Source organism: Nyctereutes procyonoides, unplaced genomic scaffold (genome assembly GCF_905146905.1).
Source record: "Nyctereutes procyonoides isolate TBG_1078 unplaced genomic scaffold, NYPRO_anot_genome, whole genome shotgun sequence".
Classification (NCBI taxonomy): Eukaryota; Metazoa; Chordata; class Mammalia; order Carnivora; family Canidae; genus Nyctereutes; species Nyctereutes procyonoides.
In genome coordinates this window covers 16,488,361-16,512,133 of record NW_026575141.1, presented here as the reverse complement: position 1 = coordinate 16,512,133, position 23,773 = coordinate 16,488,361, and the positions used below count along the sequence as shown (strand labels likewise).

The 23,773-nt window shown below is 36.1% G+C and overlaps 1 protein-coding gene across 3 annotated transcripts in view; it reads right to left on the bottom strand.

Annotated features, from left to right (window-relative positions):
* The window catches only part of VPS50 (VPS50 subunit of EARP/GARPII complex), a 138,471-nt gene that overhangs the window by 5,762 nt on the left and 108,936 nt on the right, over window positions 1–23,773 (bottom strand). For all 3 annotated transcript variants that reach the window (XM_055307447.1, XM_055307448.1, XM_055307446.1), the window contains 5 exons: window positions 23,210–23,331; window positions 13,870–13,950; window positions 5,912–6,060; window positions 4,809–4,905; window positions 3,593–3,751 (listed from right to left, as the gene is read on the bottom strand). In XM_055307447.1, the coding sequence (XP_055163422.1) occupies window positions 3,593–3,751; window positions 4,809–4,905; window positions 5,912–6,060; window positions 13,870–13,950; window positions 23,210–23,331 (608 nt within the window). The remainder of the gene's footprint in view (window positions 1–3,592; window positions 3,752–4,808; window positions 4,906–5,911; window positions 6,061–13,869; window positions 13,951–23,209; window positions 23,332–23,773) is intronic.

The following is a 23,773-nucleotide window of genomic DNA, read 5'->3' as shown; positions in this document are numbered from 1 at the left end:
CTTCCTGTTTCCTACAGGAAAACTGAGTATTTTTATTACTTATTAGTAACTTTTATGATACCACTCCACTAAAAAAAATATATATGAAACTAACTTAGACAAATTCTAACAATTACATGAAAGCAGGGCAGCCCGGGTGGCTCAGCGATCTAGCGCTGCCTTCAACCCAGGGTGTGATCCTGGATACCAGGGATCAAGTCCCGTGTCGGGCTCCCTGCATGGAGCCTGCTTCTCTCTCTGCTTTTGTGCCTCTGCCTCTCTCTCTCTGAGTCTCTCCTGAATAAATAAATAAAATCTTAAAAAAAAAAAAAAAGAAAGCAAATGGTTTGCCCTTCAATAAATGTACTTCTAGTTTCTTTGGACTATTATCATCTAAATACATTCATTTACAAAAGTAAATGCTATCGACCCTTCCTTAACAATACATTTCCGGCAGCCCTGGTGGCGCAGCGGTTTGGTGCCGCCTGCAGCCTGGGGTGTGATCCTGGAGACCTGGGATCAAGTCCAGCATCGGGCTCCCTGCATGGAGCCTGCTTCTCCCTCTGCCTGTGTCTCTGCCTCTCTCTGTGTCTATGAATAAATAAGTAAAATCTTAAAAAAATAAAAAAACAATACAATTCAAATAAATTTAATAGGTTTAAAAATGAGATTTTTTTCTTTAGTTTCCTCAGGACAGCAGCTACACAATGCTTAACAAGTCAAGACTGATATGTGTTCAAATTCTCTAATAACATACCAGAGGGGAAAAAATCTAATATAATCATCACCACTCAAGCTACCACATGATTACTTATTATCCTTTTGCTCTTTTGCTAATCACAATTTTTTGATGATTTATTTTTGACAGTTAATTGCTTTTAATTATATGAAAAAGTGAATTTTAAATCCAGTAAGCTTACTTTTGAAAATCAAAGTTAAATAAGTATCTTTATCCTCTTCATGTTATGAATCTAGTAGAACACTAGTATTTGCTATTGCATTTATGCTTCACTGCAGTAAACTCTGCTTTAGATTTCCAGTCACGATTCAGTATTTTCCACTAATATTTTAAAAATAAAGTTATATCCTGGACCATCTGGGTGGCTTAGTCACTTAAGTATCTGCCTTCTGCTCAGGTCAGGATCCCAGGGTCAGTGGGGAGCCTGCTTCTCTTTCTTCCTCTTCCCATCCCTCTCACTCATGGTCTCACTTTCTCTTTCTCTCTCAAATAGATAAAATCTTTAAAAAATATAAAGTTATATGCTAACTGTAAACAATGTCATTCTACTCATTGCTAAATTAAATGTTCAAGAATGCTTGTTAAATGAACAATAAAAACACTTCATTTTACTTAAGATTTTTGGAGGACAACAAATGCAGATTGCTTTTTACCTAAAGGTTTAGACTTGGAAAAGTAATAGCATGAATAGAAGTTATATAAAAGCTTTCTTAGGAAAGAAGGTTTGACACTCCTAAAAACTGGGTTCATGTTAATAATCTGAATAACATTGGTTCTTTCTTACAATATTAATGTTTCTTATAATTAAAAATAACTAGGGGCACCTGGGTGGCTCAAATTGGTTGAGCATCTGACTCTTGGTTTTGGCTCAGTCATATCTCAGGGTCGTGGGATCGAGCTCCGTCCAGCTCAGTGTAGAATCTGCTCGAGATTCTCTCTCTCTCTTTCTCCCTTTCCCCACATGCACACACACACTCTCTCTCTCTCTCAAGTAAATAAAATCTTAAAAAAAAAGTAAGAATAACCAAAGCAAGTAGGCTCCTTTAGAATACATATTCACTGAGTGCAGAAATCTTTCTTCTTGCATCCCTATGAGTACCATGGTTAGCATGCCATTAAAAAATGAAATCAACTTTTCAAAAACAAAATTGTTTAAAAAAAAGATGCATGATTATTTATAAATTATATTTGTATCACATTCCAAATTAAAATTCCCAATTGAAATATCATGGGGGTCCTAGAAATCAAAGTTCTCCCATGGTGGCAATTACAGAGCACCTTTGTCACTCACACCTCAGACCTGACACTAACCCCTAGACACTGCTAACTGATCTTCCACCCTTGGTTCCTGAGTCTGGGGACGACCTTGCAGTCTCCATCACAGAGCTCAAAAAGGTACCAGGCAGAGAGATGAATTCCACTGCTGTTTTTTTTTTCTTTTAAGATTTTATTTATTTATTCATGAGAGACACAGAGAGAGGCAGAGACATAGGCAGAGGGAGAAGCAGGGAGCCTGATGCAGGACTCAAACCCAAGACTCCGGGATCATGACCTGAGTCAAAGGCGGATACTTAACCACTGAGCCACCCAGGTGCCCCCTGATATCTGTTTTGATCTTTGGCTTTGCTTATTGGTTTGCAAGTGTCCCCAACTACCATCTGTTGCCCTGGACTAAGCAAGTAAAAATGTTTGTGTGAATAAAAGTCAGGATCTTAAGAAGGGCCAATTTTCTTTTCATTGACAAATATGAAAAACAAGACTTTTCTGAAAGCAGTTTTCATCTCCTCAGATGCCCTTTCCTCACCTGACATACACATGGCTCATCTCCTGGCTTCCTTCGGGCCTCTACCCAACTCTCACTTTATCAGAATCCTTTTCTGACTACACGTAAATAAACAATATTGCCCCTAACCCACCCCCTGCCACTCTCTAACCCTCTTCTGCTGCTTATTTACTTGTTCACAGGACTATTCATTATCTGACATATTTTATCATAACTTGTTTCCCTACTGGCACATAAATTCCTTGAGGGCATGTAAGTTCCTTAATTCACAACTATGTTGTCAGCACCTAGATCAGTGTATTGCACCTGTCAGGTGATCGACAAATATCTCCTGATGCATAAATGATTAAAAAAATGTACAATTCTTCCCAGAAAACTTTTATTTTTTCCAGAAAACATTTATTATTTATTTATTTATTTATTTATTTTTAAATTTTTATTTATTTTATGATAGTCACACACACACACACACACACAGAGAGAGAGAGAGAGAGAGAGAGAGGCAGAGACACAGGCAGAGGGAGAAGCAGGCTCCATGCACCGGGAGCCCGACGTGGGATTCGATCCGGGGTCTCCAGAATCGCGACCTGGGCCAAAGGCAGGCGCCAAACTGCTGCGCCACCCAGGGATCCCCCGGAAAACTTTTAAATGTGAGTTTTAAATGCAAAAATTTTGCATGACACGTTGCAAAAGTAATGTGATTTCTGGAAATAACAACAACAACACAGAATCATCAGGGGCCTGGTCTCTTGCTAATAAATCCATATAACTACAGATATAACTTCTAATAAATAGAAATATCTTCTTGTCATCATAGCCATCGTTATTGAAATTACTTAATATGAAAGTCAGCCAAGACATGCCAATCAAACTCTAACTCAAGACAGGAAATTAGTGAGCAAAAACAAAAAATTTCTTGGGTCTTAAAGAACACAAAATTCAAAAAGCAAATCTGTTCCAATTCAGGGGCTTTAATATCATGATGTTAGAGATGTAATAACTATAATCTCACTACTTGAGAGCAAGTACAATGACAGGAATAGTTTTCCTGGTGGACTCATCTTTAACAAAGGCCTTTCTTGCGTACTTGCCTTTAGCAGTGCATCTACATAGATGTTGTGCTGTGACATAATTTCTTTTACATCCCACTTCACATTAGCCATTAGGAGCAGCATCTGTTCATAATCAATAGCTTTACCGGCTACGATCCAATAAATTGGTTTGCGTAGTTCACTGGCAGTTGAAACTGTCTGAAATAAATTTCACAGAAAGGAAGACAAATATTTTCTAAAAGTATCAAATTTATAAAAAATATTTTATGCCTATTTCTAGCATACATCACATCTAAAAATAAAATATATATACTATATATCTTGAGATTTAAATTACAAAAACACTTTTGTTTCTCAGCAAAGGTCTCAAAAAACATAATTTTTAGACATACAATCAACTTGAGGCCACTGATAGCATAACAATAAAAGAACCGTGGTATTTTTCAGAGATGAGCAAATATTTCTCATGGTTTTTTTTTTTTTTTTTACTTCTCTCCATTTCCACTCCAACTGCCCCATCTCAAGATTTCATCATCTCTCAACTGTATTTCTGTAGGATCCTTCAAGCCGGTCTCCCTGCCTGGAGGCCTGCCATCTACTGCTGCCAACCACTCTTTCTAAAACACACTGTCACACCACTTAAACTGTTTCAGGTCCTCTGGGACTTTCCCAGTACTCTCAAAATAGAGTCCACCTCCTGGCTGAGAGCACCATGACCATGCGGCTCCTGCTTTATTACTCCAGCCATCTCTAGCACCACTAGCCCTCTTCCCTGCTGTGACAATCAGAGTTTTTTTTCCCCTCAGCCACTTACATGTATCATGCTTTCGCTCACTGGCTGGTCTTCACAGAAGCCATTCCCTTAGTTTGGAATATATTACCAATGTAGCTGGCTGCCTGGTTTAAATATCCTTCCTCTAGACAGTCTTTCTAGGCAACCTTTTCCTGACTACACCTCCCTTCCTTCTCCAGCCAAGATTAAATACCCTGCTGCTGTTTCTTTCCTCTTACCATACTTTATTGTAAATAGTTTTTTTTTATTGTAAATAGTTTTAATGGGTTCTCTCTCTCTCTCTCTCTCTCATTCTCATTAGACTAAAAGTTATGCAAGGTACTCAGGTAGTATTTAATACAAGAATTCATGAGTGAATAAGCACATTCTAATCATTCTCCTGGAATTTGGAGACTGGTCATTAGTGAAAAAACCCAAGATAATGTGCTCACAACTGAAGTGACATCCAAGAGTATCTCTGACCTGAGAATAAAACTGCTGGAGAAAGGGCTTTTTGACTGCAGGCATCACAGCATCCAGATGAGGCTGAAGGAACTCAAACTGTTCAGCCAAGAATACCCTAAAGGGAATAAATAACCCACCATGAAAGCAAAGTGCAGGATCCACAGCCTGTCAATACTTTTATATAAGTAATCATTAAGATCTCTAAGCAAAAATTCAACCATTACAGTTCTTTTCCACTTGAGTGAACTATCTGGTAGTAGCTCATTTACAAACTACATGGAATGTGAGCAGAGGTGGAAGAAGGATAACTTCCAATCAACTGCTCTGGGAACCACACGGTGCAGAGCTATGCTGTTCTGCAGGCAACACAGGGGCACAGACCACATGAAAGACTGAAGAAGAAATACAACAGTATTGTTTGCAAAGATTTCCTGTAAAGGATCCCATTAAATTATAGAGAACAGATACGTGAATTCACAGATTTAACATCTGGCATTTCTTATAAGTAACCTCATGCAACCAACCGTAACTTGGCTGAGACATACATGTGAACTTCCGGTCAGGAGGCTGGTGTGCAAGAGTGTAAGTCATTTGTCCAGAGGACTGCCAGCAGCTGCCCTGTTTTTCCCTATGTTTTGTTATGTACACAAAAGCTCTTAAGTTTACTGGACTCCTTTTTATGGAAGATCATGCACTTCACCCATATTAAAAATTGGAGGATTTACTAAAGGTCAAGAAGCATTCTTGCTGATGTCAAGGGCTGACTATATTAACACTAAACTGACAATGTAACTAGTTTCTTCAGAATCACAATTTAATAGGAAAATATAAAATATGCTATAGTGTGTTTTTTTTTTTTAACTTTTAACTTTAAAGCATAGATCATGTTGCTCAAGACTGAAACCTAAAAGATTTCCTTTCTTCCATATATGTAACTGAAAACCAACCATGCAGTTTTAAAAATCAATTGGTAATCTATTTTAGGACATACTCCTCAGAAATACATTAAGTGACACTCAGAAGTGGAAGATGGATAAAGCTAAAAATCTAGTTTTACAATGCTTACTTTTATAACTTTTCTTAAATACTTAAAGGCAAAGCAACTGTTTTTAAGAACTTACAAGGATTCTGTGGCTACCACTCTTTCTGCCAGCCCATATAACGTATCCCCAGATGTCAAAACCACTAGGTGACTGAGGTGTGGGCTTGGTACCTTCTCTTTTCTCTCTTCTGCTGCGGTAAGGGTGGCGGTAGGATCAGCTGAAACTTCCTGAAAATACAACACACAGCCTGAAATCAAATCTAATAGCAATAAACCACGTGGTTTTACAAAACTGGACCTATAATTAAAACACTTTTAGGCATACATGTTAATTACATTTAGTTTCTCTTCTTTCTTTTCCTTCTTTTGTATTTTCTAACTGCTGGAAATTTTCTTTTTATACTAAGTGAAAACGATCCAGTTCCACGTGTTATTATCTGCACATGACCTAAAATTGGCCAACACAAGCCATCTTTATGAATTGGCAGATGTTTTATAGAAACAATAGTGAGATGCCCCTCAGGAACCTGTAAATGAGAAAAGAGAGACAGCCTCTGGAGGATTGAGCTGGTACATTCCAAAATTATGATGTGATTAACCATTTCACATCCACACTTTAATCAAGGTAACTTTGGTATAATCTCAAGAAGGCAGGACTAGAATGCACTTATAAACTGAAACTGACCTAACTGCATTGTAGGTGTCTGGGGCCACATTACTAATGGTTAATGAGAATAAAAGAAAGGGATGCCTGGAGAGCAGAGTGTATTGAGCTTTAAAAGATCCTCCAAGAAAACTGTGGAACAAAAATTGGATACAGACAAATCTAAAAGTATACAAAATGTAAATCTAGATTATTTCTTAAATCAATTACATAGTCACACATCTCTAACACTTGCCTTATAAATGAAAAAGACATCAAATGCACAGGACTCTGGAAGCATAACAGGTTTATAAATTTAGCAAAATGGAATTAAAACATTGCAAAACTTCCAAGTTAGAAAATACTTTTATTCTTCTTTAGTTTTTTCTTTTTTATATCCTATCTTCTACTAAGGATATTATTTCTCTTCAATCTCTAATTACTTAATTAGCATTTAAAAGTTTTTTGGGGAACTGTACTTTCTCTAAGGGACAATCAAGATAAGGAAGCTATGCAAATTAATCAATGTCACTGCTCCATTATTTACTTCCTTCTACTAAAACAGAAAATAATCACCCTCTACTGCATACACACACACACAATGTCACAAAATTTCATACTGTTTGGTACCAACTGGTTGCCTGTGCTATTTCATTTAATGCTGGTGGTTATGTAATCACTATCTACCACACTACCCAAGTGAGAAACCCTGGATCATTCATGCCTCCCCACCCTCATCATGCCTAAACACACACCTCTCCTTTGTTTCTTCCCCCGTCACTGGAGCATCAGGACCAAGGCCCCACAGCATTCTTAACAGGGCTAATAGTTCCTGAACTGAGACTTTTCCCTCTGGCTTTTCCTATTTCTATTCACTCTGCACACAGTTCACTGGCTGATCTTTCTAGAATATCCAAGTGGTCCTTCTAAAATGAAGATATGATCACACCACTCCCCAGTTTAAGTCTCAATTAATTATCCATCCCTTATGGGCAAAAGTCTAAACTTGTCACCATGATATTACTCCTCTACAGTGATACCAGCTACCCTGCCAGCTTCATTTCCAGGCAATCTTCTATGCCCCTAGAGTCTAAATGCATTGGACTACTGTTATATCTGTCTTACTGACACTCTTATCAGCTCTCTGCTCCTTGTCTGCCTAGCTCTCTACTCGTTTTTTAAGTCTGAGGTCATATTCACCTCCTTTCTATAACTTTCTCAGTCTCCCAAAAATTAGTATCTTACTTGTGTTAATGCGTTAATGCTACCTACACATGTACCTATGTCTTTATAGGGCATAAAGTGCACTTTGTCAGTTGCTTCCTGATCTCTCCACCTCTCTCTGGGTTCTTGGGAGGGTTGAGATCAATTTCATCATCTTTATACCTCAAGACTTTGGCATGCCTTCTGGCATTGGCAGGCCATCAAATAGTTCAACTGATGGATATGATAAAAGAGTCTTTACTTTCCCCTATTAGTCTCTTTCAAGCACATTCCAGTCAGGCTTTCATCCGCCCTATTCCAAAGAAACATTTATCAAGGTCCTCAGTGGCATTCTATGGCCAAGTCCAATTGTTAATTCTGATTACCCATTTTATTTAACCTACTGTAGCATTCCACATGGCTATTCTTGAAAAACTTCCTTTGCTTAGTTTCCAGAGTACATACCCTCCTAGTTTTCTCCTACACCATGAGTCACCTCTTAGATTCCTTTGCTAGTTTGTCTGCCTCTCCCTGACCTTTAAACACTCGAGTGTCCTAGAGTTCAGTCCTCAGTCTTCTCACGCACATTTCACTCACTAAATTATTTCATTCCCCTTTTTAAATAGCATCCTCATGCCAAAAGCTCAAAATTTACATGCTAGCCCTGACCCCTCTCTTACCCTCAGTTCATTTAACATATCTGAAAACTGAACTCAAATGTGTCCCTCCTAAAAGTCTTTTCCATATCCAGCAATGGCACCTCCATTCTGCAGAAGTTAGGTGTCATCATTGACTCCTCACTTATGGATGGGTCTACCTTCAAAGCAGATATAGAATCTGATCATGTCTCACTACTACTTCCTCTTACACTGGTACAAGCCACCTTATCTCTTTCCTTAACTGTTATACAGTATAACCAAAATAATTCTATTTTACCTAATTAAGTCAGATCATGTCAACTCTTCTGCTTAAATAGCTTCTGGTCTTCTCAATACCTTCTGGTTTTTCTAAGAGGAAAGTTCAAAGGCCTTATATGGTTTAGGGTCTGGCTACCTCTTTGATTTTATCTATCATTAACTGTCTTACTGGCTTCATTCTAATTATACTCACCTCTGTGCTGTTCCTGGAATAGGCCAAGCATGGTCCCATCTCAGGGCCTTTGCACTCCTTGTTCCCTCCACATGAAATACTTTTCCCCAAAATATTCCCTCTCTACTAGAAAACAAGTTGCACATAAGTAGGGAGTTTTGTCTGACTGCCCTCTTCTCACCAAAATTGTATCCTCAACTCCCAGACAGAGTCTAGCATCATATATAAAGTGTTCAATAAACAGACACTAAATAAATGTGAAATAAATGAATTCTTATTCAGGTGGCTTACTCCTATTTCTTCCTTCAGGGATTTACTTCAATGTCACCTTCCCAGAGAGGGCATGTGTGATCACCTAAACAAAATCATACCCCTTCTCTCCTCTTCCTATCCTTTCCTAGTTCTTTGTAATTCCTGATGTGATCTGACATTAAATTGGATATTCATTTATTCCTTATCTGCCTCTTGTACCAGAAGGACCACTCACTGATCTTCTACAAAGTACTTCATCACTTAAGGTGTGTTTGTTGAATGAATTAATAATAAAGATAGCTATCTGTATCGCTTGAGTCTTATACTCTCTCCTCACATGGCTCCCTGCCTTCTATCTACTTCTAATACCTCCTATAATACTCTGTATTTTCTTCTTGGTTCAGAGTTATGCATATCCATCTCTGAGCACATCAATGGATAGTGAGGAAGAGAACTGAAACCCTGAAACAAGAAAAACTAATAAAGGAATTAGAGGAAAAGTTAACTCACTTGGCCATAATGGCTAAGCTCACCAAAGTGGTCCAATTTTGTAGGAATAGGAGTAACTCATAAAATCATAGAAGAAAACTTATCTATGCTCATTTAACCTTTGCATTTTTTATACATTCTGAGTAGCTAGCTGTGAGCTTCAGATTGAACCTCTTTCCAATACGGAACTTATAATCCTTTCTGCCTTATACTTCTGCATGATAGAAAGTGCTTTGTTGTGATGCAGCCAAATCTACCTCTCTGAACTATTTTCTGAGTAGAGACTTGGAGAATTATGCTCTACAAATATATATTAAGCATCAAACATACCCTCTTCTAAAATATTTTGTAACTGAGCACCTGAGTGGCTCAGTGGGTTAATCCCTGTCTTCAGCTCAGGTAATGTTTATCAGGCTCCTGAGATCAAGCCCCACAACCATTCACTGGGTTCCCTGCTCAGTGGGGCGTCTGCTTCTCCCTCTCCTTCTGCCCCTCCTCCCCAACTCATGCTCCCTCTCTCACTTGTGCTCTCTCTTAAATAAAATCTTTTTAAAAAATAAAGTAAAATAAAAGTAAAATAAAGTAAAAAAAATATAGGAAAGTAAAATATTTTGTGATTAAACTGACAAAAACTGGTGAACTTTCTGCCAATATTGCACTCAAAATAGCTCCAAGATAACCATGAATATTACACATTTATAATAGCAGAGTTATTTTTGAATTTCATTCTTTTATGATTAGTATCACTCTCTCTATATATATATTACATATACATAAAAAATTTATTTAAAAACTAAAAGATTCTGTGAATGCAGATACTAATTAATTTGGGATAGAATAGGGAGGTGGTGCTAGAAGATGGTAGAAGACAAGGAGAGGTTCTATCTATAGCCTGAGAGAAATTAAGTTTATCTCTGGGTATGACAGGAAAGGCCACAAGCACTCACCCACTTCATTTGTCCTTACCTACTCCTTACCCGCCTCCACAACAAATGTGCTGAACTCCTTCCTTACAGAGCTCTTTCATAAAAACATTCTTGCAGTGATCACTGCAATTGCTGCCCCAACTTCAAAGGGTTTGCATTAGGATGCCATTCTTTGTTTCTAGTTAATACTGGCATTTTAGGCATAAAAATTATGGTAATTATCTGCTTAAAAGCTAAAGTCCTGTGTTTACATTAGGGAAATATGCTTGAAGAGAGTCACAAAAATGTCAAGCTGATATAAATAAACGGTATGGGCTTATGGCACACTTCAACAGAAAAGCTCCCAAACAGGATCAGTCTTTCAGATTATACCAGTACAATAAGGAAAAGATATAAAACCCTTTGAATACTTTGAGAAATAAAACCTTAATCAAAACCTTTAGTTTCACAGTGAAAGCCACAATGCTGCCACTAATAATTTGCTACTATAAAGAGAAGCCATTTTGTGGACTTTTCTGGGCTGATTTAAAATATTTTTTTATTATCAAAGATTTTAAGTTAGCCAAAGATCTTAAAGCAAAAAACTTAGCATCACCAAGTAGATAACTAAAAATTCTCAGTTCTGGTACCACTATGACTTACACCAGACTCCTTTTCTTTTTTTTTCTTTTTTTTTCTTTTTTACCAGACTCCTTTTCTTGAACTTCTATTTGATGTGTCATATTTTCTTATTTACATTGAATATATACAATAAACGATTCCAGGTGGCATTAAGACCTGTAATGATTCCATGATACCTTTTACAGCTTGAAAGGGAAGCAAAACTTAGAAAATATATATTGAGAAAATGAAATTACCAGAAATGTGCTTATTAAACTCTTACCTAACACATAGGGGAAATAGAGGAGAAAGTACAACTTTCATCTAGTGGTTCCAGATAGATTAGCCTATAAATTACTTTAATGGCCAAAGAATGTATTGAGTAGCAAGAAACCAATTAATGTTCTCTGCCAACATAGATGCAAATTAATGAAATTAATGAAGTGAAGAAAAATTAATATACCAGCTTTACAAAAACCTGAGATCAAGGTCTAGCAAATGACAAATATATTTTCTAAAATAATAAACCAATGCTTATCAGCATGAGTAATAACTGAACACATAAAACACAGGAAACCAAGAGAAAATTTGAGAAAAACTTCTGTATTGCTACAGAAGCAGTAAACACTCTGGAGAGACCCTGCCAAAAAGGTCAGCACGCCTCACAAACTGGAGAAGGAAGGACTGCTCGTATACCCTTCCAATCCGAGATGCAGTCTTGATTTCAGAGATGGTATGGATGAGGACTTGAAGAAAATATATCTTTAAAAGACAAAATGCCAAAGAAAAAAAGCAGGCATAGCTATCTTTCCATTTATTGGGGAGGGGTTTTTAAAACCATGTTTCTAAATCTAACTACCAGTTCTGGAAAAACTGTATCTAATAAACACAGAACTGGTCAGACAGATGCTACAGATACACTGTTACCCATTGATGGGCAGGAACTGGTTTGAATAACTAGTTTGGTCCCATTGTTTATTCCATCATGATACTTCATTACACACCAGACAGCAAAACCTGAAGCATCAAATCCATGCCTTAAGGATCAAATTTGGAACTGCAGTTTGACAATCATTATAAGCTAGTAACTAGCTTACGATAATGAGAGTGAATGACCCTAATGGTAAATTTTGACCAATCAATCTTTTTAACAGTAATATTATTATTTCATTATTAAGGAATCTACACATATAACTCTCAAGAAGCCCAGATTACATTAAGAGTAATAGGTTCTAGAGGTAACTATACCCCACTCTGGACTTTCTGATTCAGTCCATCAATTTCAAGGCTTTCAGCCAGAAACAAGAAAAACTTAAGCTGCGGACTAAGATCTGGAAAACAAGATGTTATGTCAAGGTTATGCTAAGTATCAAACAAAGAAAACCAAAACTGAAACACGGATGATTTCCAAAGGGGTTGAAAGCCAATAGATTTTACAAAACAAAGACAAAAAACAAATACATAAGTGGCTGGGTCAAACAAGGAGCCTTAACGCTGAACATGAAGATTAGAATTAAATGGATAGCAAAGCCAAGAAAACAAGCCAGGTTAAGCCAGGAGACAAGAAACTCATAGATTGGAGTTTCTTCATTTATTCTACAAACATTTACCAAGAAATGCAGTTTGCTAAGTTAGGTGCTATGAAAAAATATATATAATATGTACTGGGCAGAGAGACCTCCAAATTATAAGGGAGATGGATGAGATGGATACTATGTGATTTTCTCTGTGTAAACAGTACTCACCTGAGACAGGAACCTATGCCTCTTTCATCTTATTCACATCTCTGCTCAGAGACCAGTGTTCTAATCACTCTGCTTCACTTTCTTCTTAGTGCTTCTCAGTATCTGACACTGTATTACAGATCTGCTTTTCTGTCTCTCTGCTTCAATAAAATGTAACTTCCAAGACAGGAATTACCTGTCCTGTGCACTAATGAATGCCCAACACTACTACCACACCCAGCAAATAATTATTTCAGTAAGTATTTCTTAAAAGAATGATTCCATTCTTTTATTAAAAACTTCAGTAGCAGAAGTATATACATAATGAGAAACGATGTAAATGACTGCTTGTTTGGGTAAGTGAAGAAATAAAAAGTCGAAGGGTTAATGTAGATGCAGAGGAATGTTCTGAACAACAAAAATCTCTGGCTACAGTAACACATCGCAGGAAAAAACTGTCTTTAAATGCTTATGTTAGCTTAAACACTACAAAGGCTCAGCCCTGTTTTGCTGCCTAACCAATTTTCTTAAAATATGTATTATATCATGCAATACAATATTCAAGAATCTGGACCCCTACTGCATAGCCGACTACATCCAAACCTCTTCCTTGAATTTCAAAGCCATTTATAAAATGGTCCTAAACACTCTCTGTAATACGACTCTTCGGTATATACCAGTATCCCAATCACAAAGATGTCCAAACTTTGGGCCAGGCCTGCTCCCACCTCAAGACCCTTTCTCAGCTTCTGAACCTTAATTTGAATGTAGGTTTTTCTTTTTCCCACTAACCCCATTCCTGTTCTTCAGAAACTAGCACAAGTCTTACTTCTTTCTTAGTCATTCTCTGAAATTAAGTTTTCGCATAAACTTTTCCTCTCTTTGAGCCGTACTGGATGTATAACCAACATCATACTCTTCCATGTATGTAAGTTTTTTCTCTCCAAACAGACTGTAAGAAACTTCCATTTACTTCCTTACAAGCATGTAGTGTAATACTGAGGACTCAGGAACTCAATATATATATAGACACACATTTATACGTAGTTGATTAGGTGGCTGATTTTTATTTTCTATAACCCAAAAGAATTACTTCCAGTTCATTACTTACCATATCAATAAGGCTTTCTTGTATTCTGTTAAGAGTTGTTCTTAATCTACTACTACTAAGGCCTAGTCCTGTGGATTCCAGCTGAAAAAGAAAAAGAAAGGTATGCTACATCACTTTGAAGATAGGCTCAGTAAACATTTCACAGTATAGAATTCGCTTTACTGCATCAAAGCCAAAGCATTTATAAACATTCCCATGCAAGAACACAAATGAGAAGGGACTCTTGACTGTTAAAATGTGAAAAACTAGGGTGCCTGGGTCATGTAGTGGGTTAAGCATCAGACTCTTGGTTTCAGCTCAGGTCATGATCTCAGGGTCATGAGATCCAGAGCCTCACATTGGGCTCTGCATTCATCGAGGAATCTGCTTGTCCCTCTTCCGGCTTGTACTCACACTCTCTCTATCAAATAAATAAATAAATAAAATCTTAAAAACACAAAAAACATGAAAAGCCAGTTAGTTGGCTCCTTCGGTGATGATTAAATTGATAAATATAAATTTAATTTAGAGGTAATCATAGATATATACAGACATCTGGAAAATTGTTAAAATGTTCTATATGAGCCAAAAAATTTAAAACATTCTGAACAGTAAACTATAAAATATATAGTCTCACCAATTCATTCATATATTCATAATATATATATATTATATATACTTGTATATGGCATGAACACACATTTATTGTTCCTCATCCTTTCCCATCTGAGATAGGATGAGAACAAGGAATTACTTATACAACGTATGATAAGCTAAAATAGTTGTATGATGGTGTGGTGTAGTAAAACATGAACTCATTTTGTATGGTTATTTTATTTTTTAAATATTTTATTTATTTATTCATGAGAGACACATACAGAGAGAGACAGAGACATAGGCAGAGGGAAAAGCAGGTTCCCTGCAAGGAGCCCAATGTGAGACTCGATCCTGGACTCCAGGATCATGCCCTGAGCCGAAGGCAGGTGCTCAACTGCTGAGCCACCCAGGTGTCTCTTACATGGTAATTTTATAAATATGGATTTTTTAAAATTTTTATTTATTTATGATAGTCACACAGAGAAAGAGAGAGAGGCAGAGACACAGGCAGAGAGAGAAGCAGGCTCCATGCACCGGGAGCCCGACGCGGGACTCGATCCTGGGTCTCCAGGATCGCGCCCTGGGCCAAAGGCAGGCGCCAAACCGCTGCGCCACCCAGGGATCCCCCATGGTAATTTTAAATATGCTTTACTTCCATTAGGTTTTATAAACTTTATTCCTTCATTTCCCCTCTTTTTTCATTAGGGTCTTATTTTTATGTAGTTAAATTCAGACACTGCAAGTAAAAATAGTTTGATGAAATTTGGTACTTGTATACAGTCTTATGACCAGTACCCCAATCAAGATACAGAATTTCCCTCACTTTTTAAAAATGTCATTTGTACTGATTACCTCCCTCCACCCTTAATCCCTGATCTTTCTGTCACTGCAGTTTTGCCTTTTCTAAAATGTCATATAAATGGACTCAAACACATGTAGTCTTTTGTGTTTGACTTCTTTCTTGCATTTAACATGCTTTTTGAGATTCATTCATGTTGTAAGCCTATTAGTAATTCATGCTCTTTCATTGCCTAATAGTATTCTATAACATGGATATATCACAATCTGTTTACTTATTCACCAGTTGATGAACGTTTGGGTTCCAGTTTCGGGCTACTTGAATAATATCACTACAAACATTCATGTATATGTCCTTGAGAAGATATACATTTTGTTTTTTTGGGTAAATATCTAAAAGTGTAATTTCTGGTTTATATAATAGGACTAATTTTAACTTTATAAGGTACTGCAATACTGTTTTCCAGTGGCTGTACCAATTTGCATTTCCATAAACAATGTATGCAAATTCTAGTTATTCTACTTATGGACTGAATATTTGTTGTTCCTTCAAAATTCATATGCTGAAGCCCTAACCTCCAATGAGATGGTATCTGGAAATGGGGCCTTTAGGAGGTAATTAGGTTTAGATGAGGTCAGGGGAGTAGGGCTCCCATAATAGGTTTGATGCCCTTTAAGAGGCATAGCACATAATTTACACTTCTTTTTCTAGTTTCTTAAGGTGGAAGCTTATCATTAACTTGAGACTTTCTTTTTTCTACTACAGGCATTTAAAGCTAGACACTTCCCTTTAAGCACTGATTTAGCTGCATTACACAACTTGCTATGTTGTTTTCATTATTTACTTTAAAATATTTTCTAATTTCTCTTATGTTTTCTTTAAACAAATCTTAGAAGTATGTTAATTTCCAAATACTTAGATTTTTCCTAGTTATCTCATTGTTACTGGTTTCTATATTAATTACATTGTTATCAGATAATATATTCTATATTATTTCAATCTCTTAAATTCACTAGAACATACTTAATAGCCCACAAAATATGTTCTATCCTGATAAACATATCATGTGCACTTGAACAGAATATATATCCTGTTGTTGTTAGGTGTGTTGTCCCATAAATATCAATTAACTGAAAACGGTTGAAAGTGTTGCTCAAATCTTCTATGTATTTGCTGATTTTCTGTATACTTGTTCTATTAGTTACAGTGGAGTTTTAAAATTTCCAGCTACAGCGGAATTTTGTTTTGTTTTGTTTTCTCTTGAATTCTGTTGATTATCGTCTTACGCATTTTGAAGCTGTTAAGTAGCCACATACACATTTATGCTTGCTATCTCTTTCAACTGAATTGACCTTTAAATTATTATGAATGCCTCTGTCTCTGGTAATATAGTTTGTTTTCTAATTTATTTTATCTAATATTAACATAGCTATTGCAGCTTTAAAAAAAAAAAAGACTATTTGAGAGGGAGAGAGAGAAAGTGAGTAAGAGCAGGAGAGGGGCAAAAGGAGAGGGAAAAGCAGACTCCCCACTGAGCGGGAAGGCTGACTAGGGGACTTGATCCCACGACCCCAGGGTCATGACCTGAGCCAAAGACAGACATTTAACTGAGACACCCAGGCACCCCAACTACTGCAGCAAACACTGTTTACATGGCATATCTTTTCAATCCATTTGCTTTCAACCTAATTGTGTTTTTTATATTTAAAGTCTTTGGTTTTGTTTTAATCCATTCTGACAATCTCTGCCTTCTACTTTGAGTGTTTAGTCCATTAACATTTAATGTGATTATTGGCCAAATTTAAAGATACCATCCGTGATATCTCTTTTTTGTTCCTTGGTTCCTCTTTTCTTGTCTTTCCTGATTATATGAGTATTATTTTTTAGAATTCTAATTTCATTTTCCTACTGGTAAAAGAGGTAAAGTCTTCAAAATTATTTTTCATTGTCTCATGAATTACAATATACATTCTTGATATTTCACAACCCATTTACTGTTAAACATATGTTTAACAGTTATTTTTAACATAATATGTTAAAACATAATATGTTAAACATATGTTTAACATAATATGTAGAAATCCTGCCATATTATAGGTCCATATTCCCCTACATATCTTGTTATAGTTGTTACATGTAATACATTTACATACATTATGAACTCCAGAAAATGTGATTTCACTTTTAAACAGCTATATGATTTATACAGAAATTAGAAAAAGAAACAAACTTTTGCATTTCCCCAAGTAGTTTCCATTATCAATGCTCTTCATTCTTTCTTGAGGATCCAAGTTTTTTGGTATCATTTTCCTTTAGCCTATAAAAAATTCCTTCAGGGAGTGCCTGTATGGCTCAGCAGTTGAGAGTCTGCCTTCAGCTTAGGTCATGATCCCGGGTCCAGGGATCGAGTCCCACATCAGGCTCCCTATGAGGAGTCTGCTTCTCCCTCTGCCTATGTCTCTGTCTCTCTTTCTGTGTCATAAATAAATAAATAAATAAATAAATAAATAAATAAATCTTTAAAAAAATTCCTTCAGCATTTCAGTATTACATATCTGTTGGTGACAAGTTCTCTTAGTTTTTTTTTCTTTTTATCTAAAAATGCCTTAATTTCATCTTGTTTTTTAATTTTTTCAAGACAGTTTCACCATGAGGTTGCACGCTATATGCTTCTTTGTGCTTATTCTGCTTGCTGTTCATTTAGTATCTTAAATCTACAAATCTTTGGCTAATGTTCCTTCAAACATTTTTTCTACCTCATTCTATCTTTCTTCTCCACCTGGTATTCCAATTACACATATATTTGATCATTTTACAGATATATTTGATCATTTTATATAACTTAACATGTCCCTAAGGCTTTAATCATTTTGTTTTCCAATCTTTTTTTCTCTGTGTTCTTCATTTTGATTAATTTTATGAATTTATCTCCAAGTTCATATATTCTTTCCTCTGTCATGTCTACTTGGCTATAAAGTACATTCAGTAATTTTTTTTTTTATATTCTGAAATTGTATTTTTCAGTTTTAGGATTTCCCTTTGTTTTTTATTACTGTTTCTACTAGAACTTCCTATTTCTCTGCTGAGATATTCATAAATTTAAAACATCTTTTGTTTTACTTTATTCAAGACTGTTCTAATAGTCTAAAATCCTTATCCCTTAGTTCCAACATCTTGGAGTCAAATTAAATTGACTTTCTTTTTGGGATCTCTGGGTAGCTCAGTGGCTGAGCATCTTGCCTGAGGCTCAGGGCACTATCCTGGGGTCTGGGATCGAGTCCCATTCTGGGCTCCTTGCAGGGAGTCTGCTTCTCCCTCTGCCTATGTCTCTGCCTTTCTCTTGTCTCTCACGAATGAATAAATAAAATCTTTTAAAAAAATGACTTTCTTTTTACTTAAGGATATACTCCACTTTTTTGGTTCTATGTATGTAGTGTAAAGTTAGACTGCATCAACAATTTAATTCTGGAGACTTTGGATTGTTATTTTTTTCTATTGGGTACTGTTTCCTTTGTTTTCCATATGCGATTTTCTTGGCTAGGCTTGAACTACAAACTGTCTCTTATGCAACAGCTTCATTCTCTTTGGCTGCAGTCTGTCTGTTTCATATAAACAGGTTATGGGTTAATCAAAAATGGGGATAAAAGAATTTGGGATCCCCTTTTCGCCTTTCTTCCGAACTTCCCCCACTCTTTTCAGTATTCCCAGTTTCCTGGCTTTACTTTTCTGATTCCCCCATCCATAAAGACTGAAGGTTTTCCCATGCTTCCCTCCACCTTTGTGCTGTATGAACTGTATTTAATCCTGGGTTAAAAGGCCATGGAGATGGAATTTATTTTTATAACTCCCCTTTCCCCAACCTATACACTAACATGAACTGCGTCCCCACCACCCCTGAGTCATTATGCTTTGTGCACTCTCCAGTATCTATTGGTAGTTGCCTTTTGTCTAACATTAAGCTTTTATAATTATTTTCTACAGGGAGTATCATTTAGTAAGATCTTAGTCTTCTAGCCAGAAGCAGAAGTTAATTCATTCTTAAAATTTTAAAAACTGAATCACAGATGCTCTATAAAAACAAACAAAAGTCTCATTAATGAAAGGTAACTTTAAATGATGCTCATAAACTGTTTTCAAGTAAGAACACTCATTAGATTTACTTGGATAAGAAATAATTAGGACATCAATACATATGTCCTAAGAACCTACTATATGCTTACTATTGTATTAAGGTAAGATACAGAATGGTCTTCATGAGAGAATATGAACAGGAAGAACCACAGAAAACATAGCTCAAGAGGTGAATAATGGAAGGCTGGGCAAGGCAAGATAAAGCAACACTAAAAGTAACATTATTATAATAGAACCAAATAATTAGATTTATAATAGAGAGTGATATAGTAGGTTATAAACAGTCCAGTGAAGAGCAAGAGCTTCTGAAGGAATTAGTACAGACAGGAATAATTTCTCAGCCTACTGCATATAGTATGCCCCTCCCCCACCCCAATGACTTTCTAGAAACCCTGAGAAACATATGCTTATTCTTCCACAGGCAGCGGCCATCTAAATTCACTTATACAAGTGTCTTTCTTCCCTGGGAGAGAAGCACGAACAACCATGTCCCACCATGTTCTTCCCATTCTACACATTACCTAATTACTCCTCCACTCCCACCACCTAAAACTCAACAGCTAACAGGGCAATTTGGAGTATGTATGTATGTATGTATGTATGTATGTATTTGAATATCAAAACTTCTAGGATTTCTGATGGATTGAAAGCTTATTTTCTTAGCAAATTAAAAGCTACCTCTTTGGGGCACCTGGGTGGCTCAGTGGCTGAGTGTCTGCTTTTGGCTCAGGTTGTGACCCCAGGATTCTGGGACTGAATTCCGCATCAGGCTCCCCCAAGGGTGCCTGCTTCTCCCTCTGCCTATTTTTCTGCCTCTCTCTGTGTCTCATGAATAAGTAAAATCTTTGAAAAAATTTTTTAATTGAAAAAAATTAAAGCTACCTCTTCAGTCTTATATGTTTGCATATACTTATTTATGCTCTTTATTTAGATTGTCTTACTCTAAAAGGAATTTAAAGTAGGTAATTAAGAATATAATCTTTCAAGATAAAAAACCCCAAAACTTTAAATATATATAAAATTAAGCAAAACAAGGGGCGCCTTGGTGGCTCAGTCAGTTGAGCATCCTACTCTTGATTTTGGCTCAGGTCTTGATCTCAGGATGATGTGATGGAGCCATGCATTGGACTCCATGCTTGGTGGGTAGTCTGCTTGAGATTCTCTCTCTCCCTCTCTCCCAGTCCCTCCTCTGACTCAAGCTCTCTCTAAAATAAACTAACCTTCAAAATTAAGCAAAGCAAAATATGAGTAGAAAGATGGAGTGTTTCCTTTTACAAATTTGTAAAACTCCCTTTTATAGCGATTCAGTTTTTGTTTTGCTTTACATAGTGTTTCTTTCAGTTTTGCAGAATCAAAAATAGTAGGGTCCAAGTTATAAATAAAAAATAGTAGGGTTCTATTTGAGGAAGTGTATATTTTCAATATTCACACAGTAGATAAAAGCTAGTATTACTAAGCATACTCTAACAATAGGAAAAATCTTTCTTAAAAAGTACAAGAGTCAAAGTGCTATATTTATTCATACATACTCACTCATAAGCACATTGTATTGGTTCGTATAATACAAAATGCTTCTAATATGACATATGGGTAGACACCCAGATTAAGGTCAGAAATACTTAAAACTGACAGCTAATTATTTGATGAAATAGCTGTTACTGAGTCTTATAAGATTGAAAATGCCTTTAATACAAAATATAAAGTTAATGTGTTCTTTAAAACATGGTATGTTTTAAATAAAATTTGCAGCACATTTTACAATAAGCGCCTAACTATATACTTTGCTAACTTTCTCAGGTCCTACTGAACTCCACTGTAAACAAATCTGTGCTAGTATATAATTAGCTAGAAAGTCATGTCCAAAAGCATTAGTTTCTAAAAGTCTCCAAAGGACCCTATTTTAACACATCTTATCAACAATGTGATCCACAAGTGTTCCATCCAATATGATAGTCATCAGCCACATGTGGGTATTTATATTTAGTGATAAATTAGCTAAAATTAAATACAATTAAAAATTCCATTCCTGGGATCCCTGGGTGGTGCAGCGGTTTGGCGCCTGCCTTTGGCCCAGGGTGCAATCCTGGACACCCGGGATCGAATCCCACGTCGGGCTCCCGGTGCATGGAGCCTGCTTCTCCCTCTGCCTGTGTCTCTGCCTCTCTCTCTCTCTCTCTCTGTGACTATCATAAATAAATAAAAATTTTAAAAAAAGTTTAAAAAAAATAAAAATTCCATTCCTCAGATACACTAATCTATTGCAAGTGCTCAATAGTCACATGTGGCTAATGGCTACCATATTTGATAGTACAAATTTAGAGCATTTTCATGACTGCAAAACTTCTCTTGGATAGTGCTAGTCTGGGGGCTCAGCCCAAGAGAGAGAGTAAGTAAGGCCCATCTGGAAGACTTCAAGATTCTAACAATTAGCTAAAACTCTACAATGTCTTTCTTCTTTAAAATTTATTTATTGACGTTCGAAATTCAGAGCAACGAATTAGTACATATTTTATAGTAACCTAAATTCTATAGCAACATTCTGTGTCTGATTTTATTAGTATTCTTTCTAAGAAATAGTTTAGAGGATTAAGAACAGAAAATTTAGATCTCATATTAAAAGATCATGTCTTTGGAGTGCCTCAGTGGCTCAGCTGGTTGGGCATACACCTCTTGGTTTTGGCTTGGGTCATGATCTCTGGTCATAGGGTCAAGCCCTGTGTCAGGTTCCATACTCAGCATAGAGTCTGCTTGCCCTGGCCCCTCCTCCTGCTCACACACACACACGTGCACATACACACACACGCATACACTCTCTCTCTCAAAGAAATAAATAAAATCTTAAAAAAAATGAATAAAAGATCAGGTCTTTGAAATAACTATAATCACAGCAAGGATATGAACATTTATGTGATGAATGTAGTTATCCATTAAAATTTACACGTTTTAAAAAAGATACAAAATATAGCATATGGAAAGTTAGTACCATTATATAGTCATAGGACCCAACAGTATGCTTTTACATAGAAATCTATCAAATCGGGATCCCTGGGTGGCGCAGCGGTTTAGCGCCTGTCTTTGGCCCAGGGCGCGATCCTGGAGATCCGGGATCAAATCCCACATTGGGCTCCCGGTGCATGGAGCCTGCTTCTCCCTCTGCCTATGTCTCTGCCTCTCTCTCTTTCTCTCTCTCTCTCTCTGTGACTATCATAAATAAAAAAATAAAAAGAAATCTATCAAATCTATCAAATTATGTGGCAAGGTGAGCCACATAATTACCAAATATCAAATAAGTCATCTGCCTAATATTATGTTGTGTTCTTTAAGAGTAGAAAAAGATAAAAATCAATAAAAGCTTTAGAAACACAAAAAGGAAGTACAGGAAACAATTCTGTAGCAGACAGAAGGTTTAGTTCAAAGGTTTTCCATTCTTTTAATAAATATTTGCCATTATCTTCTGCCTGCTAAGGTTTGTAAGCCAATATTTAAAATGTCTCATTTACTGTGTAGCAATTACACACTGGGCCAGATTTAAACAAGGCAACCCACACATTTTTCATTGCCAAAATATGTCAAGGTTAAAAACAGATGCTGCACTTTTTCTGCCAAAAATTTGAATAACATAAAATATGTTTAGCAGTTGAAAGCTTTAAAATTAATATATAAATAAGGTAATTAAGCAGACAAAAAGCTGACAGCAAAAATTTTGTTAGATTTGATGGATAATTTTCAAAATAATACTATTTGTGTATTTTATATAAAGAGAATGAAAAATTTTACATTTTAAAAATAAATAAATTTTAAAAGAAACAAACTTTCCCCTCAAAGGTGACTTACTGAATCATTCCGACCAAAAAAGGTATATATTGCATACAAGTAATAATCAAATAGCTGAGACATGAAATGGATAACATCAAAGGCAATTGGCTTAAGAATGTTCATCATCTGCATATATTTACCTGGAAAGAAAAAAAATCAAAATTAGAAAAAAATTACAATCTCTTAGCCTGTCATTATAAAGAGATAATAAAAAACTCTTTACCAAAATACATATTTTTAATAAACTATTACATTCCTCAGTCCCACTAGCCATGTTTCAAAGACTCAATAGTCATTTGTGGCTAGTGGCTACTATATGGGACATAGATACAGAATATTTATATCATCTTGGAAAGTACTACTGGAGAGCACTGATACACATACCGACAAAAATGTTTTTATATCATTATTATTTTACTGTTTGTCAAATATTCATGTAACATCTATACTCTTCTACAAATGCACTGCACAAACACATAACACAGTTCCATATTCCTGGAGATGTAAAATAATTTCTTCAAAAATGTTTAGGTATAATAAATAAGACAATATACGTCAGGAAAATCATTTTTTTCATAAGCT